Raw genomic sequence first — 21,048 nt, 5'->3', positions numbered from 1 at the left:
GCGCTCACCTGTGGTCACCGCTCACCTGTGGTCAGCGCTCACCTGTGGTCAGCGCTCACCTGTGGTCAGGGCTCACCTGTGGTCAGGGCTCACCTGTGGTCAGCACTCACCTGTGGTCAGCGCTCACCTGTGGTCAGCGCTCACCTGTGGTCAGGGCTCACCTGTGGTCAGCACTCACCTGTGGTCAGCACTCACCTGTGGTCAGGGCTCACCTGTGGTCAGGGCTCACCTGTGGTCAGGGCTCACACACACGTGAGGACACACACACAGTCACACAGACACAGTCTCTCTCTCTCACACACACACACACACACACACACACACACACACACACACACACACACAGGTGAGGACGGACACAGTCTCTCTCTCTCTCACACACACACACACACACAGCCGCTCTTGCCTTGAAACTCAACCTTTTATTCATGTGTGAGTCACTGAAAGACTTTTAATCTGTTCCCTGATGAACAACAGGCTGAACATCTTCTGTTCCGTCAGCAAAGCACCTGCACATGTCAGACTGTATTACAAAATATATTGAAACAAACAATAGAAAAGTGTCTTAAACTAAACCGGCTGAACATTATTACGGTTCGATAAACACACATGGAGAGCGATACACATACCATAGTTATATCATATAGTATATATATATTGAAGTTATTTGGACATTCATTTGCTGCCAGAGAAACTGAGATATGAATTTCTGAAAAGCTGCGTTGAATCAATTTTAATTGTGAAAACTAATTTACAAATAAACAAGACATGACAAATAAAATGTAACCAAATGGTATTTATTTATTGAGCTCACCATGTTATATAAAACGTCTTCAGCAAAACAGTGAATGCCAGGCAGTATTTATAATAAGAAAAAGATTCTTGTCCAGGTGACACTCATGAAGACTCAAACTGAACATTAAACATGATTATTTTCTTCTCCAGGAAACTGTTACACACACACACACACACACCGCGAGCGCATCACGTCTTCCAGAAGTTCGGATTCTGTATCATTCGCCTCTGAAAGTTTTCATACCTGTAAGAGAAACAGAATATCGTCACTACACACACACACACACACACACATACACACAATCTGAGGCTGATCTGGACACACACACACACACACACACAATCTGAGGCTGATCTGGACAGACACACACACACACACCATCTGAGGCTGATCTGGACACACACACACACACACACACCATCTGAGGCTGATCTGGACACACACACACCATCTGAGGATGGAGCTCGCAGGAACGAACATCTCTGACGGGTTAGGTGTCATCTGGGACTGGGACAGCGCAAAAGACGAGGTGAAGTTGTACAAGCTCTCCAGCATCTTCTGCGTGAACTGAGGAAACAAGCAAACGCTCATGAGCGTTACAGGCTCAGTCTCGGTGACGGCACACACACACACACACACACACACACGTCAGTAGTGCATCCCAGATACGAGTGAAGCCCAGCCCACTCATCTGTCAATCAAACACTGCACCGAAACACAAGATGTGCTCTGATATAACTGAGTATTAATGCATGATGAACTAAAGACTCTCATCACACACACACACACACACACACACACCTACACACACACACCTGCTGAAGACGTACGCTGAAGTTTAATGTATCCTGCTCACTTTGCGACTTAAAATAGTCTACTACAATATCTGAAATATGTTAGTTGCAGAATGCTGAACACATGTACAGTTTATTATAGAGTCGGCTTATATAGAGGTCTACGTTCGAGATTGTTGCCCACTCAGAGGCAGATCTACAACGACTCTGCTCATCAAAGACCGTTATCCCTGCCCAACCCTGACCTGCAGTACACACTAACCCCAACCCTGACCTGCAGTACACACTAACCCCAACCCTGACCTGCAGTACACACTAACCCCAACCCTGACCTGCAGTACACACTAACCCCAACCCTGACCTGCAGTACACACTAACCCCAACCCTGACCTGCAGTACACACTAACCCCAACCCTGACCTGCAGTACACACTAACCCCAACCCTGACCTGCAGTACACACTAACCCCAACCCTGACCTGCAGTACACACTAACCCCAACCCTGACCTGCAGTACACACTAACCCCAACCCTGACCTGCAGTACACACTAACCCCAACCCTGACCTGCAGTACACACTAACCCCAAACCCTGACCTGCAGTACACACTAACCCCAACCCTGACCTGCAGTACACACTAACCCCAACCCTGACCTGCAGTACACACTAACCCCAACCCTGACCTGCAGTACACACTAACCCCAACCCTGACCTGCAGTACACACTAACCCCAACCCTGACCTGCAGTACACACTAACCCCAACCCTGACCTGCAGTACACACTAACCCCAAACCTGACCTGCAGTACACACTAACCCCAAACCTGACCTGCAGTACACGCTAACCCCCAACCCTGACCTGCAGTACACGCTAACCCCCAACCCTGACCTGCAGTACACACTAACCCCCAACCCTGACCTGCAGTACACACTAACCCCAACCCTGACCTGCAGTACACACTAACCCCCAACCCTGACCTGCAGTACACACTAACCCCCAACCCTGACCTGCAGTACACACTAACCACAACCCTGACCTGCAGTACACACTAACCCCAACCCTGACCTGCAGTACACACTAACCCCCAACCCTGACCTGCAGTACACACTAACCCCAAACCTGACCTGCAGTACACACTAACCCCAACCCTGACCTGCAGTACACACTAACCCCAACCCTGACCTGCAGTACACACTAACCCCAACCCTGACCTGCAGTACACACTAACCCCAACCCTGACCTGCAGTACACACTAACCCCAACCCTGACCTGCAGTACACACTAACCCCAAACCTGACCTGCAGTACACACTAACCCCAAACCTGACCTGCAGTACACACTAACCCCAAACCTGACCTGCAGTACACACTAACCCCAACCCTGACCTGCAGTACACACTAACCCCAACCCTGACCTGCAGTACACACTAACCCCAAACCTGACCTGCAGTACACACTAACCCCAAACCTGACCTGCAGTACACACTAACCCCAAACCTGACCTGCAGTACACACTAACCCCAAACCTGACCTGCAGTACACACTAACCCCAACCCTGACCTGCAGTACACACTAACCCCAACCCTGACCTGCAGTACACACTAACCCCAACCCTGACCTGCACTACACACTAACCCCAACCCTGACCTGCAGTACACACTAACCCCAACCCTGACCTGCAGTACACACTAACCCCAAACCTGACCTGCAGTACACACTAACCCCAAACCTGACCTGCAGTACACACTAACCCCAAACCTGACCTGCAGTACACACTAACCCCAAACCTGACCTGCAGTACACACTAACCCCAACCCTGACCTGCAGTACACACTAACCCCAACCCTGACCTGCAGTACACACTAACCCCAACCCTGACCTGCAGTACACACTAACCCCAAACCTGACCTGCAGTACACACTAACCCCAAACCTGACCTGCAGTACACACTAACCCCAAACCTGACCTGCAGTACACACTAACCCCAAACCTGACCTGCAGTACACACTAACCCCAAACCTGACCTGCAGTACACACTAACCCCAAACCTGACCTGCAGTACACACTAACCCCAAACCTGACCTGCAGTACACACTAACCCCAAACCCTGACCTGCAGTACACACTAACCCCAACCCTGACCTGCAGTACACACTAACCCCAACCCTGACCTGCAGTACACACTAACCCCAAACCTGACCTGCAGTACACACTAACCCCAACCCTGACCTGCAGTACACACTAACCCCAACCCTGACCTGCAGTACACACTAACCCCAACCCTAACCTGACCCACACTAACCCCAAACCTGACCTGCAGTACACACTAACCCCAAACCCTGACCTGCAGTACACACTAACCCCAAACCTGACCTGCAGTACACACTAACCCCAACCCTGACCTGCAGTACACACTAACCCCAACCCTGACCTGCAGTACACACTAACCCCAACCCTGACCTGCAGTACACACTAACCCCAAACCCTGACCTGCAGTACACACTAACCCCAACCCTGACCTGCAGTACACACTAACCCCAACCCTGACCTGCAGTACACACTAACCCCAACCCTAACCTGACCCACACTAACCCCAACCCTGACCTGCAGTACACACTAACCCCAACCCTAACCTGACCCACACTAACCCACACTAACAACTAGGGGTGTGCATTGGCACTGCCCTCACAATTCGATTCGATTACGATTCACCAGGTAACGATTCGATTCAATTCGATTCTACGATGCATTGCGATGCATCAAAATTCTACTGCACACAACAAGGCAAATTTTTCATCAGTCATGAGGCAATACAAGCAGTCATATATTGAACAACAGATTTTATTGGCTGCTATATGTGTGTATTATCACTACCATTATCACTGCTGTATCTTTGACATAAATGTCATTAAACAAAATAAAATTGAATGGTACAGGGTATTGTATATGGCATTTTCAAACCTGAAAAAGAAAACATAAATCACTGCTTTCTAGGGCTGTAATCTCCCAGTCTATTAGTCGATTGTTGGTCGATACGTTCTGGCTTGACCAAAATTCTGATTGGTCGATTTTTTGCCGCGTTCATTTCATCAGTTTTGCCGCATTCATTTCATTCATTTTGTGCGTTCATTTCATCAGGTGGAAAGCACTAATTGCTAATGGGGGTGTTTTCAGAGCACCCCTGTTTCACAGGTAACAGTCTGTCTTCAGAACACCCCCCTTGTTTTCACTTCTTTTGGATTATCCCAACCCACTGGAGAAGAGAGACAGTCAGATTGAAGAAAGTAGGCTACTAAGGTTTGCTGAATATTATTTATTTAATTGAGAGACCGTTTAATTCATAGTCAGTCCTCCTCTACCATGTCAACAAAGACATCGGCAGCATTTTTTTTTAGAAGACGGGAACATATTATTGGAGCCCAATGCGCGCACTCACGCTGTGCCACTGTTTGTATTAGTTTTGAGCCTATGCTTTATTTTTCAGTTATGCACTTTATTTCGTTTTTGCTCTTGATCTGGTTTGTTTAAAAAATATCTTTTTTTTATTAAAATGGACGTGCCTTTTGTGTTTAAGAGTAAAGCTTTAAGTTAATAATAGTCTATTCGTGTCTCAGCCGCGAAGCTGCGCTCCTGTGTTCAGCCTCGTCTTGTTAAGTTTCCCATTAACTTCGTAGAATCGAAATGTGCCCAGATGTCCGCTTTTCCAAGCTTTGGGTGCGTTTTTAATTACCCGTCTATCGCGGTCATCTCCCTCCGCCTCAGCCGTCTTGATTGTTGTTGTTGTTATGCCCACGGAAGTAATAAACTTCACAACTTTATTGTCCAACTCAAGGCCAGAAAATAAACAGTGACATAATCGATTATGGCACTTTGCCGCATCGATGCTGAATCGTGCATATCCCGCATTGCGATGCATCGCCGAATCGATTATTGTTGACACCACTACTAACAACACGTCTATCTGTGGTAGACTAATTCCCCTACCTGGGCTCCACAGTATCAGACAACAATAACCTTGACGCAGAGCTTGACATGCGCATGGGAAGGCATCGTCAATGTTTGGAAAATTGTTTGGAAAATTGAGCAAGCGTGTCTGGCACAACAAGAACCTCTCATTGCTCCTCAGAGTCCGTGTATACCATGCATGTGTACTTAGCACCTTACTATAGACATGAGACAACATACAGGAGGCGCGAACATCGCCTCAACGCCTTCCATTGTCGCTGCCTTCGTTCCATACTGGGTGTACGCTGGAAGGGTCATGTGAAGGGTTAGACTGAGAGTGTTACCTGTGTGAAGGAGTCGACGGCTGAGAGTGTTACCTGTGTGAAGGAGTCGACGGCTGAGAGTGTTACCTGTGTGAAGGAGTCGACGGCTGAGACTGCTGAATGAGAAACTGGTGTTTGTTGAGCGAGAAGATCCAGAGATTCAACAGAGACTCCGACCTGAGCGACTGACTGAGAACCGGCCATCATCCCGAACGGGTGCGCACCGCCCTCGCCTGGAACACACACACACACACACACACACACACACACACACACACACACACACACACACAGTCTTAGACGGCTGATTACGGGCAGGTTTCACAGGGAACAGATTTGCTAGTTTTTAGACTGTCTGATATTCTGCAGCGTGATCTTCTTCTGTGATAAATCTGCATGTGTATGTCAAGTGATTTAAAGTGGTTTTACACAAAAGGCTCACCAGCTTTCAGCCCGGAGATCTTGAATATGGCGCTGGGCTTGTCGTTGGTGATGAAGCCCAGGAGCTGCCAGACCGGCCCAAGCGCAGGGTCCGGGAAGGAGAAGTACACGGCGCCGCCCATGCCCGCCGGGAAGGGCACCGTGCCCAGCAGGAACACCACCAGGTGATGCACTCGCTCGCAGTCCGGCAGGTCGAACACGAACTTATCAGAGGAGACCTGCTGCGCGTCCGTCTGGACCTGGAACACACCAAAAGGAAGATCAGATCAAGACTAGAGCAAAACCAGATCAAGACCAGAGCGAAACCAGAGGAAGATCAGATCAAGATCAGAGCAAAAACCAGATCAAGATCAGATCAAGACCAGAGCAAAACCAGATCAAGACCAGAGCGAAACCAGAGGAAGATCAGATCAAGATCAGAGCAAAAACCAGATCAAGATCAGATCAAGACCAGAGCAAAACCAGATCAAGACCAGACCAAAACCAGATCAAGATCAGATCAAAACCAGATCAAGATCAGATCAAGACCAGAGCAAAACCAGATCAAGACCAGACCAAAACCAGATCAAGATCAGATCAAAACCAGATCAAGATCAGATCAAGATCAGAGCAAGACCAGATAATCAGTGAGAAACCACATCAGATCGGATCAGATCAGGGCCTGTTGCAGAACAGCTGACACTAGAGGTCTGCACGGGCTTTAAACTGAAGCCCGTACCCGCGATCATTTAACCCGACCCGGCCCGACCCGACAATTACATTTACATATTAAGCCCGAACCCGACCCGAAGCCGAGGTCCATTCTGTTTCTCACAGCAAATACCATGTTTGCAATATGCTATGTTGTATTTAATGATTGCTTGACATATTAAACAAACACATGTCTGCGCAGCGGCGCTATCAGCACAGCAGTGAGAGGACAAACGTGAAGATGCTCCGGTCTTTATGCGGTCATACGCCACAGCTCTGCAAGCTCTACACTGCACGTACTCTGCAAGCTCTACACTGCACGTACTCGGCAAGCTCTACACTGCACGTACTCGGCAAGCTCTACACTGCACGTACTCGGCAAGCTCTACACTGCACGTACTCTGCAAGCTCTACACTGCACGTACTCGGCAAGCTCTACACTGCACGTACTCTGCAAGCTCTACACTGCACGTACTCTGCAAGCTCTACACTGCACGTACTCTGCAAGCTCTACACTGCACGTACCCGGCAAGCTCTACACTGCACGTACTCGGCAAGCTCTACACTGCACGTACTCGGCAAGCTCTACACTGCACGTACTCGGCAAGCTCTACACTGCACGTACTCCGCAAGCTCTACACTGCACGTACTCCGCAAGCTCTACACTGCACGTACTCCGCAAGCTCTACACTGCACGTACTCCGCAAGCTCTACACTGCACGTACTCCGCAAGCTCTACACTGCACGTACTCCGCAAGCTCTACACTGCACGTACTCCGCAAGCTCTACACTGCACGTACTCAGCAAGCTCTACACTGCACGTACTCTGCAAGCTCTACACTGCACGTACTCTGCAAGCTCTACACTGCACGTACTCTGCAAGCTCTACACTGCACGTACTCTGCAAGCTCTACACTGCACGTACTCCGCAAGCTCTACACTGCACGTACTCCGCAAGCTCTACACTGCACGTACTCTGCAAGCTCTACACTGCACGTACTCTGCAAGCTCTACACTGCACGTACTCCGCAAGCTCTACACTGCACGTACTCTGCAAGCTCTACACTGCACGTACTCCGCAAGCTCTACACTGCACGTACTCCGCAAGCTCTACACTGCACGTACTCCGCAAGCTCTACACTGCACGTACTCAGCAAGCTCTACACTGCACGTACTCTGCAAGCTCTACACTGCACGTACTCTGCAAGCTCTACACTGCACGTACTCTGCAAGCTCTACACTGCACGTACTCTGCAAGCTCTACACTGCACGTACTCTGCAAGCTCTACACTGCACGTACTCTGCAAGCTCTACACTGCACGTACTCTGCAAGCTCTACACTGCACGTACTCCGCAAGCTCTACACTGCACGTACTCCGCAAGCTCTACACTGCACGTACTCCGCAAGCTCTACACTGCACGTACTCCGCAAGCTCTACACTGCACGTACTCGGCAAGCTCTACACTGCACGTACTCTGCAAGCTCTACACTGCACGTACTCCGCAAGCTCTACACTGCACGTACTCTGCAAGCTCTACACTGCACGTACTCCGCAAGCTCTACACTGCACGTACTCCGCAAGCTCTACACTGCACGTACTCTGCAAGCTCTACACTGCACGTACTCCGCAAGCTCTACACTGCACGTACTCTGCAAGCTCTACACTGCACGTACTCCGCAAGCTCTACACTGCACGTACTCCGCAAGCTCTACACTGCACGTACTCGCAAGCTCTACACTGCAAATACTCTGCAAGCTCTACACTGCACGTACTCCGCAAGCTCTACACTGCACGTACTCCGCAAGCTCTACACTGCACGTACTCCGCAAGCTCTACACTGCACGTACTCCGCAAGCTCTACACTGCACGTACTCCGCAAGCTCTACACTGCACGTACTCCGCAAGCTCTACACTGCACGTACTCCGCAAGCTCTACACTGCACGTACTCAGCAAGCTCTACACTGCACGTACTCTGCAAGCTCTACACTGCACGTACTCCGCAAGCTCTACACTGCACGTACTCCGCAAGCTCTACACTGCACGTACTCCGCAAGCTCTACACTGCACGTACTCTGCAAGCTCTACACTGCACGTACTCCGCAAGCTCTACACTGCACGTACTCTGCAAGCTCTACACTGCACGTACTCTGCAAGCTCTACACTGCACGTACTCCGCAAGCTCTACACTGCACGTACTCCGCAAGCTCTACACTGCACGTACTCCGCAAGCTCTACACTGCACGTACTCTGCAAGCTCTACACTGCACGTACTCCGCAAGCTCTACACTGCACGTACTCTGCAAGCTCTACACTGCACGTACTCCGCAAGCTCTACACTGCACGTACTCTGCAAGCTCTACACTGCACGTACTCCGCAAGCTCTACACTGCACGTACTCAGCAAGCTCTACACTGCACGTACTCAGCAAGCTCTACACTGCACGTACTCCGCAAGCTCTACACTGCACGTACTCCGCAAGCTCTACACTGCACGTACTCAGCAAGCTCTACACTGCACGTACTCTGCAAGCTCTACACTGCACGTACTCCGCAAGCTCTACACTGCACGTACTCTGCAAGCTCTACACTGCACGTACTCTGCAAGCTCTACACTGCACGTACTCTGCAAGCTCTACACTGCACGTACTCTGCAAGCTCTACACTGCACGTACTCTGCAAGCTCTACACTGCACGTACTCAGCAAGCTCTACACTGCACGTACTCCGCAAGCTCTACACTGCACGTACTCCGCAAGCTCTACACTGCACGTACTCCGCAAGCTCTACACTGCACGTACTCAGCAAGCTCTACACTGCACGTACTCCGCAAGCTCTACACTGCACGTACTCCGCAAGCTCTACACTGCACGTACTCCGCAAGCTCTACACTGCACGTACTCAGCAAGCTCTACACTGCACGTACTCCGCAAGCTCTACACTGCACGTACTCTGCAAGCTCTACACTGCACGTACTCTGCAAGCTCTACACTGCACGTACTCAGCAAGCTCTACACTGCACGTACTCAGCAAGCTCTACACTGCACGTACTCAGCAAGCTCTACACTGCACGTACTCTGCAAGCTCTACACTGCACGTACTCCGCAAGCTCTACACTGCACGTACTCCGCAAGCTCTACACTGCACGTACTCCGCAAGCTCTACACTGCACGTACTCCGCAAGCTCTACACTGCACGTACTCCGCAAGCTCTACACTGCACGTACTCCGCAAGCTCTACACTGCACGTACTCTGCAAGCTCTACACTGCACGTACTCCGCAAGCTCTACACTGCACGTACTCTGCAAGCTCTACACTGCACGTACTCCGCAAGCTCTACACTGCACGTACTCAGCAAGCTCTACACTGCACGTACTCAGCAAGCTCTACACTGCACGTACTCCGCAAGCTCTACACTGCACGTACTCCGCAAGCTCTACACTGCACGTACTCAGCAAGCTCTACACTGCACGTACTCTGCAAGCTCTACACTGCACGTACTCCGCAAGCTCTACACTGCACGTACTCTGCAAGCTCTACACTGCACGTACTCTGCAAGCTCTACACTGCACGTACTCTGCAAGCTCTACACTGCACGTACTCTGCAAGCTCTACACTGCACGTACTCTGCAAGCTCTACACTGCACGTACTCAGCAAGCTCTACACTGCACGTACTCCGCAAGCTCTACACTGCACGTACTCCGCAAGCTCTACACTGCACGTACTCCGCAAGCTCTACACTGCACGTACTCAGCAAGCTCTACACTGCACGTACTCCGCAAGCTCTACACTGCACGTACTCCGCAAGCTCTACACTGCACGTACTCCGCAAGCTCTACACTGCACGTACTCAGCAAGCTCTACACTGCACGTACTCCGCAAGCTCTACACTGCACGTACTCTGCAAGCTCTACACTGCACGTACTCTGCAAGCTCTACACTGCACGTACTCAGCAAGCTCTACACTGCACGTACTCAGCAAGCTCTACACTGCACGTACTCAGCAAGCTCTACACTGCACGTACTCTGCAAGCTCTACACTGCACGTACTCCGCAAGCTCTACACTGCACGTACTCCGCAAGCTCTACACTGCACGTACTCCGCAAGCTCTACACTGCACGTACTCAGCAAGCTCTACACTGCACGTACTCCGCAAGCTCTACACTGCACGTACTCTGCAAGCTCTACACTGCACGTACTCTGCAAGCTCTACACTGCACGTACTCAGCAAGCTCTACACTGCACGTACTCAGCAAGCTCTACACTGCACGTACTCCGCAAGCTCTACACTGCACGTACTCCGCAAGCTCTACACTGCACGTACTCCGCAAGCTCTACACTGCACGTACTCCGCAAGCTCTACACTGCACGTACTCCGCAAGCTCTACACTGCACGTACTCTGCAAGCTCTACACTGCACGTACTCAGCAAGCTCTACACTGCACGTACTCTGCAAGCTCTACACTGCACGTACTCTGCAAGCTCTACACTGCACGTACTCTGCAAGCTCTACACTGCACGTACTCTGCAAGCTCTACACTGCACGTACTCTGCAAGCTCTACACTGCACGTACTCAGCAAGCTCTACACTGCACGTACTCAGCAAGCTCTACACTGCACGTACTCTGCAAGCTCTACACTGCACGTACTCCGCAAGCTCTACACTGCACGTACTCTGCAAGCTCTACACTGCACGTACTCAGCAAGCTCTACACTGCACGTACTCTGCAAGCTCTACACTGCACGTACTCAGCAAGCTCTACACTGCACGTACTCTGCAAGCTCTACACTGCACGTACTCTGCAAGCTCTACACTGCACGTACTCCGCAAGCTCTACACTGCACGTACTCTGCAAGCTCTACACTGCACGTACTCAGCAAGCTCTACACTGCACGTACTCTGCAAGCTCTACACTGCACGTACTCTGCAAGCTCTACACTGCACGTACTCAGCAAGCTCTACACTGCACGTACTCAGCAAGCTCTACACTGCACGTACTCTGCAAGCTCTACACTGCACGTACTCCGCAAGCTCTACACTGCACGTACTCTGCAAGCTCTACACTGCACGTACTCCGCAAGCTCTACACTGCACGTACTCAGCAAGCTCTACACTGCACGTACTCCGCAAGCTCTACACTGCACGTACTCCGCAAGCTCTACACTGCACGTACTCAGCAAGCTCTACACTGCACGTACTCAGCAAGCTCTACACTGCACGTACTCAGCAAGCTCTACACTGCACGTACTCCGCAAGCTCTACACTGCACGTACTCAGCAAGCTCTACACTGCACGTACTCTGCAAGCTCTACACTGCACGTACTCTGCAAGCTCTACACTGCACGTACTCCGCAAGCTCTACACTGCACGTACTCCGCAAGCTCTACACTGCACGTACTCTGCAAGCTCTACACTGCACGTACTCTGCAAGCTCTACACTGCACGTACTCTGCAAGCTCTACACTGCACGTACTCCGCAAGCTCTACACTGCACGTACTCAGCAAGCTCTACACTGCACGTACTCTGCAAGCTCTACACTGCACGTACTCTGCAAGCTCTACACTGCACGTACTCAGCAAGCTCTACACTGCACGTACTCTGCAAGCTCTACACTGCACGTACTCTGCAAGCTCTACACTGCACGTACTCCGCAAGCTCTACACTGCACGTACTCCGCAAGCTCTACACTGCACGTACTCTGCAAGCTCTACACTGCACGTACTCTGCAAGCTCTACACTGCACGTACTCTGCAAGCTCTACACTGCACGTACTCCGCAAGCTCTACACTGCACGTACTCGGCAAGCTCTACACTGCACGTACTCAGCAAGCTCTACACTGCACGTACTCTGCAAGCTCTACACTGCACGTACTCTGCAAGCTCTACACTGCACGTACTCCGCAAGCTCTACACTGCACGTACTCCGCAAGCTCTACACTGCACGTACTCAGCAAGCTCTACACTGCACGTACTCCGCAAGCTCTACACTGCACGTACTCTGCAAGCTCTACACTGCACGTACTCTGCAAGCTCTACACTGCACGTACTCCGCAAGCTCTACACTGCACGTACTCCGCAAGCTCTACACTGCACGTACTCCGCAAGCTCTACACTGCACGTACTCCGCAAGCTCTACACTGCACGTACTCCGCAAGCTCTACACTGCACGTACTCCGCAAGCTCTACACTGCACGTACTCGGCAAGCTCTACACTGCACGTACTCCGCAAGCTCTACACTGCACGTACTCCGCAAGCTCTACACTGCACGTACTCTGCAAGCTCTACACTGCACGTACTCCGCAAGCTCTACACTGCACGTACTCAGCAAGCTCTACACTGCACGTACTCAGCAAGCTCTACACTGCACGTACTCCGCAAGCTCTACACTGCACGTACTCAGCAAGCTCTACACTGCACGTACTCAGCAAGCTCTACACTGCACGTACTCCGCAAGCTCTACACTGCACGTACTCAGCAAGCTCTACACTGCACGTACTCAGCAAGCTCTACACTGCACGTACTCTGGCTCTCTACTGGTCGAAACCACACGATCGTAATGCTTCCAGATTGCAGCTATTCCGGCATCATTTGGAAGTTTCCCTCAGTAATATTTTGCTTTGTCGGACTCATGGCTGCTTGTTGTCGTCTGCTGTCTGTATTGGGACTGAAACAGCGCGAGAGCGGCAGCACATGCGCAAAACAGTTTTGTGATATAAATAATATGATAAAATAAAACAAATGATTAAATTTTTATTTATTTATTTATAACTAAAACTATATATAGCCTATTTAGCTTTTCTTAGTTAAACCCGAACCCGACCCGAGCCCGAGGCTGTTCATTAAACATTAACCCGAACCCGACCCGAGCCCGAGGCTGTTCATTAAACATTAACCCGAACCCGACCCGAGCCCGAGGCTGTTCATTAAACATTAACCCGAACCCGACCCGAACCCGTTCATTAAACATTAACCCGAACCCGACCCGAACCCGAGGCTGTTCATTAAACATTAACCCGAACCCGACCCGAACCCGTTCATTAAACATTAACCCGAACCCGACCCGAACCCGACCCGAGCCCGAGGCTGTTCATTAAACATTAACCCGAACCCGACCCGAGCCCGAGGCTGTTCATTAAACATTAACCCGAAACCCGACCCGAGCCCGTTCATTAAACATTAACCCGAACCCGACCCGAGCCCGAGGCTGTTCATTAAACATTAACCCGAACCCGACCCGAACCCGTTCATTAAACATTAACCCGAACCCGACCCGAGGCTGTTCATTAAACATTAACCCGAACCCGACCCGAACCCGACCCGAGCCCGAGGCTGTTCATTAAACATTAACCCGAACCCGACCCGAGCCCGAGCCCGTTCATTAAACATTAACCCGAACCCGACCCGAACCCGAGGCTGTTCATTAAACATTAACCCGAACCCGACCCGAGCCCGAGGCTGTTCATTAAACATTAACCCGAACCCGACCCGAGCCCGAGGCTGTTCATTAAACATTAACCCGAACCCGACCCGAGCCCGAGGCTGTTCATTAAACATTAACCCGAAACCCGCACATTTTTCGGGACCCGCCGGGCTCGGGTCGGGTAGCAGACCTGTAGCTGACAGTAGTTAGTTCCATCTACTCTTAAGTTGGCGGACTCTGAGTTGAGCGCGTGCACCACAACTATAAAAAGCCATTATCAATGGAGCGCAGATATTATGAGGAACCATGGCAACAGCGCCAGACAAAAAGAGGAATTACTGTTATACAGTGTTGGGTGTAATTAATTACCAAGTAATCTAAATATTGTAATTTAATTAAAGGGATTACTCTTAATTCTTCTGTAATTTAAAATAAAATCTGATGTATTATAATTAAATAGGCTACTGCAGACTATAGAATCCTGAAGTATTGAGGGAATAACATTATATCTAGTAGGCTACTGCAGCACATCGCAGTGATATAATGTTAAGGCAACTAAACAACCAAGAGAAATATATGTCTACTTCAAATGTAACATTTGATCTGTACATCAGCATCGGGGGAATAACATTATAATCTCAGCTGTAAAAACAGCTCTTGTAATAATCACAAATACACTTACATTTCTATAAACGGGTTTTTATGAATGAACTGTTGCTCTCGTCTTCGTCAACAACACGCGCTTGCGCCCCCTGCTGGTGAGGCTGAATAACAGCAGGTGGAGATTATGCTCGGTAATCTACTGCTTTTCCTGCAGTTCCTGGATGTCAATGTTGAATTTACTGTCGAATTTTAACCACTGAATTTGAGGAAGCGAATTTTTAAAGCGAAATAAAATGGATTGAAAATTCCCTGTTGAATATTAAAGGTTGTATTTTTAAACCGTTTGAATATTTTGGAATTGAAATATGAAAGGTGAATATGGATTATTGAATTTTTAATAATGAAAATGTGTTTGAAATGTTTTGAATTGAAATATTCACAGCTTAAATATTTAACCATGTTGAATTTGAGGCAATAAAAAAATGCAAGTCCTAAAATACAATGCATTAAAATGCAAGCATGGTTAATGCAATGCATTTTTTTTTCAAGTAGTGCAATTCAACAGGCTTTTTGTTTCAAAAACATTTGTCATTAATTTACTTCCATACATGCCACAGTTTAATTCTGTAGAATTAGTTTAGAACTACATGATGTAACTCTAATCTACTGTATTTTCAGCTGCCAGTTAAGGAGTTATATAGACTTCATCTTTTTAAAAAAACAACAGTAAAAACAGCAATAAATAAATGTACAGAAAGAATGAATGAGGAGTTTAAACACCGCTTCCTCTTTACAAGGGCAGGAGACCGCTGGAAACTCTGGGTTTACCGGAGAATACCTGCTCCCGACCAGGTTAGGTTCACGGAGTAAGTCACCATGGTAACTGACTCTGAGTATAAGTCACCATGGTAACTGACTCTGAGTATAAGTCACCATGGTAACTGACTCTGAGTATAAGTCACCTCTCTTTCAGAAACGGGCTTGACTTACTCTGCTTTCTCGGGTTTGATAACTTTACCTCCCATTCTGAACCGGAAAACCCAGAGTTTCCCTCATTTCAGGGTTAGCATACTTAAGCATACTTTTCAGAGTTTTCACTTAACCTCCAGATCAACATCCTCTGATGATTAAACAGCTGCATGTGTAATAATGAAAGCTTAATCTGACGTCATCCTGAAATCATATAAACGTCACCATCAGCAGAATTACACGCGCTATGCTGATCATGTGACTGACGCGTTACTGTGTGTGATGATGATGATGATGATGATGATGTTCTCACCAGTCTGCCCGCGACTAAACACCCGAACATCGCCAGCGCTGCTGCACACACACACCGACACACACGCGGACACGAGCATTAATATCTCATGTTACTCAGTGCTGGAAACTTCCAGACGCAGCTGACAGGCTGTAACCTCTGACCCGGAAACAAAACACTAAAGCGCTTCGCTGATTGGAGGATCCAGCGCGCACGCGCGTCCTTAAAGTGCCCTGTTGTGGACTTCTGAACATGACCTCATGCAGTGTGTAATGTTGCTGTGTGGGGGTGTGCATCATAAATAAAGTTCGTTTTTCTCAAAAGAAGAGTCGACTCTGAACCGCTCAAACGAGTCGTTTGTAATTCGAATCTATTTTCGTGAAGTTCACACGTCACGACTTCCTACATTTGCATAATCCCCGCCCACATCTCGCTGTAGCTCGTGCGTGTTTACATCACGTCATCAGAGTAAATCCGGTTTATGGGCTGTGAAGGATCCGTGTGTGTGTGTGTGTGTGTGTGTTTGTGTGTGTGTTTGTGTGTTTGTGTGTGTGTGTGGGATCTGAGACTGGTGCACTGAGGATGAGGAGAGCCCTTCATCACTCCTGTGTGTGTGTGTGTGTGTGTGTGTGTGTTTGTGTGTGTTTGTGTGTGTGTGTGGGATCTGAGACTGGTGCACTGAGGATGAGGAGAGCCCTTCATCACTCCTGTGTGTGTGTGTGTGTGTGTGTGTGTGTGTGTGTGTGTGTGTGTGTGTGTGTGTGTGTGTGTGTGTGTGTGTGTGTGTGTGTGTGTGTGTGTGTGTGTGAGAGAGAGAGAGAGATCACACATGAGGCTCTTCCTCAGGGTTCAAGTCTTCATCGTGGTCTTCCTGAACTGGTGATGCTGAAGACACACTGGTGATGCTGTGGAGTAGGGCTGCACGATATTGGAAAAAAATTACATTGCGATATTTTTCCCCCCAACGATATATATTGCGATATTGAGAGCCATAACTCCAGGCTAAAGACAATAATTACCATTCCATGATATGAATAATTTCACTAATAAGCAAGCTTCATTACAAGTGACAAAAAGGTCACTTAATATTTTATTCCAAAATTAGAACATTTCTGTAAACACAAAAGCAGAACACATTTTTTAATAAAACAGCAGCTTTACACCAACCCCCTGATTGGTTTACAACAATATAACTTAAAATAAATATATTTTTTATAAAACAACTTAAGCATTTTGGTTCACAATCTTTTAAGTCAACTTTTCTTAGCCAAAGTGCCAAAGTAAAACTGTGTTGGTGTTGGTCATCATAATCATATGAAATAAACAAAATGATATAAAACTTTAATATATTTTGTATTAAATCTTCTGAACAGATTAGAGAACATGTTTCTGTAAACAGAAAAGCCGAACACATTTAAACAGCAGCTTTACCGCCTCTGTCAGCGCCGCCGCTCCACGCGCATCACGTGCTGAGGGAGCACCAAAAAAATACCCTAATGAAAAATCAATAATTCTAATGCCGATATTCTTATAGATACAGACATCCCAAGTCTACCGTAAGTTCCGGGAGTCTCCCGCATATTGATATCGGCTCACTGATGCACGCGAATTAGTTAAAATCTCCGGAATCTAAAGCGAGCGCGGCCGCGAGACAGAGACTGTGCTAACACACCGCGCAGCGCGTGCACGGCAGAGAGAGCAAGAGACCGCGCGCATGCCTCATGAAGCGCATGTAATATCTCCCGCTGGTGCTACTGTGCTACTACCCTTCACATCGCATGTTCCGGCGATGTGACTATCGCTCACTCACACATCGCGATGTCGATGTTAAAATCGAATATCGTTCAGCCCTACTGAAGACACACTGGTGAAGCTGAAGACACACTCAGCACCAGTGTGTCTTCAGCATCACCAGTGTGTCTTCAGCATCACCAGTGTGTCTCCAGCAGCACCAGTGTGTCTCCAGCAGCACCAGTGTGTCTTCAGCAGCACCAGTGTGTCTTCAGCAGCACCAGTGTGTCTTCAGCATCACCAGTGTGTCTTCAGCATCACCAGTGTGTCTTCAGCAGCACCAGTGTGTCTTCAGCAGCACCAGTGTGTCTCCAGCAGCACCAGTGTGTCTCCAGCAGCACCAGTGTGTCTTCAGCATCACCAGTGTGTCTTCAGCATCACCAGTGTGTCTCCAGCAGCACCAGTGTGTCTCCAGCAGCACCAGTGTGTCTCCAGCATCACCAGTGTGTCTTCAGCAGCACCAGTGTGTCTTCAGCATCACCAGTGTGTCTTCAGCATCACCAGTGTGTCTTCAGCATCACCAGTGTGTCTCCAGCAGCACCAGTGTGTCTCCAGCAGCACCAGTGTGTCTCCAGCAGCACCAGTGTGTCTTCAGCAGCACCAGTGTGTCTTCAGCATCACCAGTGTGTCTTCAGCATCACCAGTGTGTCTTCAGCATCACCAGTGTGTCTTCAGCATCACCAGTGTGTCTTCAGCATCACCAGTGTGTCTTCAGCATCACCAGTGTGTCTTCAGCATCACCAGTGTGTCTTCAGCAGCACCAGTGTGTCTTCAGCATCACCAGTGTGTCTTCAGCATCACCAGTGTGTCTTCAGCATCACCAGTGTGTCTTCAGCAGCACCAGTGTGTCTTCAGCATCACCAGTGTGTCTTCAGCATCACCAGTGTGTCTTCAGCATCACCAGTGTGTCTTCAGCAGCACCAGTGTGTCTCCAGCAGCACCAGTGTGTCTTCAGCAGCACCAGTGTGTCTTCAGCATCACCAGTGTGTCTTCAGCAGCACCAGTGTGTCTTCAGCAGCACCAGTGTGTCTTCAGCAGCACCAGTGTGTCTTCAGCAGCACCAGTGTGTCTTCAGCAGCACCAGTGTGTCTTCAGCATCACCAGTGTGTCTTCAGCAGCACCAGTGTGTCTTCAGCATCACCAGTGTGTCTTCAGCAGCACCAGTGTGTCTTCAGCATCACCAGTGTGTCTTCAGCATCACCAGTGTGTCTTCAGCAGCACCAGTGTGTCTCCAGCAGCACCAGTGTGTCTTCAGCATCACCAGTGTGTCTCCAGCAGCACCAGTGTGTCTTCAGCATCACCAGTGTGTCTTCAGCAGCACCAGTGTGTCTTCAGCAGCACCAGTGTGTCTCCAGCAGCACCAGTGTGTCTCCAGCAGCACCAGTGTGTCTTCAGCAGCACCAGTGTGTCTTCAGCATCACCAGTGTGTCTTCAGCATCACCAGTGTGTCTTCAGCATCACCAGTGTGTCTTCAGCATCACCAGTGTGTCCTCAGCATCACCAGTGTGTCCTCAGCATCACCAGTGTGTCTCCAGCAGCACCAGTGTGTCTTCAGCATCACCAGTGTTTCTTCAGCATCACCAGTGTGTCTTCAGCATCACCAGTGTGTCTTCAGCATCACCAGTGTGTCTTCAGCATCACCAGTGTGTCCTCAACATCACCAGTGTGTCTCCAGCAGCACCAGTGTGTCTTCAGCATCACCAGTGTGTCTTCAGCATCACCAGTGTGTCTTCAGCATCACCAGTGTGTCTTCAGCATCACCAGTGTGTCTTCAGCATCACCAGTGTGTCTTCAGCATCACCAGTGTGTCTTCAGCAGCACCAGTGTGTCTTCAGCATCACCAGTGTGTCTTCAGCATCACCAGTGTGTCTTCAGCATCACCAGTGTGTCTTCAGCAGCACCAGTGTGTCTTCAGCATCACCAGTGTGTCTTCAGCATCACCAGTGTGTCTTCAGCATCACCAGTGTGTCTTCAGCAGCACCAGTGTGTCTCCAGCAGCACCAGTGTGTCTTCAGCAGCACCAGTGTGTCTTCAGCAGCACCAGTGTGTCTTCAGCAGCACCAGTGTGTCTTCAGCAGCACCAGTGTGTCTTCAGCAGCACCAGTGTGTCTTCAGCAGCACCAGTGTGTCTTCAGCATCACCAGTGTGTCTTCAGCAGCACCAGTGTGTCTTCAGCATCACCAGTGTGTCTTCAGCAGCACCAGTGTGTCTTCAGCATCACCAGTGTGTCTTCAGCATCACCAGTGTGTCTTCAGCAGCACCAGTGTGTCTCCAGCAGCACCAGTGTGTCTTCAGCATCACCAGTGTGTCTCCAGCAGCACCAGTGTGTCTTCAGCATCACCAGTGTGTCTTCAGCAGCACCAGTGTGTCTTCAGCAGCACCAGTGTGTCTCCAGCAGCACCAGTGTGTCTCCAGCAGCACCAGTGTGTCTTCAGCAGCACCAGTGTGTCTTCAGCATCACCAGTGTGTCTTCAGCATCACCAGTGTGTCTTCAGCATCACCAGTGTGTCTTCAGCATCACCAGTGTGTCCTCAGCATCACCAGTGTGTCCTCAGCATCACCAGTGTGTCTCCAGCAGCACCAGTGTGTCTTCAGCATCACCAGTGTTTCTTCAGCATCACCAGTGTGTCTTCAGCATCACCAGTGTGTCTTCAGCATCACCAGTGTGTCTTCAGCATCACCAGTGTGTCCTCAACATCACCAGTGTGTCTACAGCATCACCGGTGTGTCTTCAGCATCACCGGTGTGCCTCCAGCATCACCGGTGTGTCTTCAGCATCACCAGTGTGTCTTCAGCAGCACCAGTCTCTCTTCAGCAGCACCAGTGTGTCTTCAGCAGCACCAGTGTGTCTCCAGCAGCACCAGTGTGTCTCCAGCAGCACCAGTGTCTCCAGCAGCACAAGTGTCTACAGCATCACCGGTGTGTCTTCAGCATCACCAGTGTGTCTTCAGCATCACCAGTGTGTCTTCAGCATCACCAGTGTGT

At 49.5% G+C, this 21,048-nt stretch overlaps 1 protein-coding gene across 1 annotated transcript in view; it reads right to left on the bottom strand.

The window, feature by feature from the left end:
• Positions 1-781: 781 nt before the first annotated feature.
• hikeshi (heat shock protein nuclear import factor hikeshi) overlaps positions 782-21,048 on the bottom strand; it is a 29,312-nt gene continuing 9,045 nt past the window's right edge. Inside the window, exons 2-6 of the mRNA XM_079615015.1 lie at positions 16,294-16,518; positions 6,297-6,534; positions 5,942-6,087; positions 1,245-1,363; positions 782-1,039 (exon numbers count right to left, since the gene is read on the bottom strand). Of these exons, the coding sequence (XP_079471141.1) occupies positions 985-1,039; positions 1,245-1,363; positions 5,942-6,087; positions 6,297-6,534; positions 16,294-16,323 (588 nt within the window). The 5' untranslated portion in view covers positions 16,324-16,518 and the 3' untranslated portion in view covers positions 782-984. The remainder of the gene's footprint in view (positions 1,040-1,244; positions 1,364-5,941; positions 6,088-6,296; positions 6,535-16,293; positions 16,519-21,048) is intronic.

The sequence above is a fragment of the Phoxinus phoxinus genome (assembly GCF_949152265.1).
Source record: "Phoxinus phoxinus genome assembly, chromosome: 6".
In the NCBI taxonomy this organism is placed as follows: Eukaryota; Metazoa; Chordata; class Actinopteri; order Cypriniformes; family Leuciscidae; genus Phoxinus; species Phoxinus phoxinus.
The sequence above is the reverse complement of the archived record's forward strand: the minus strand, read 5'-3'. Positions and strand labels throughout refer to the sequence as shown.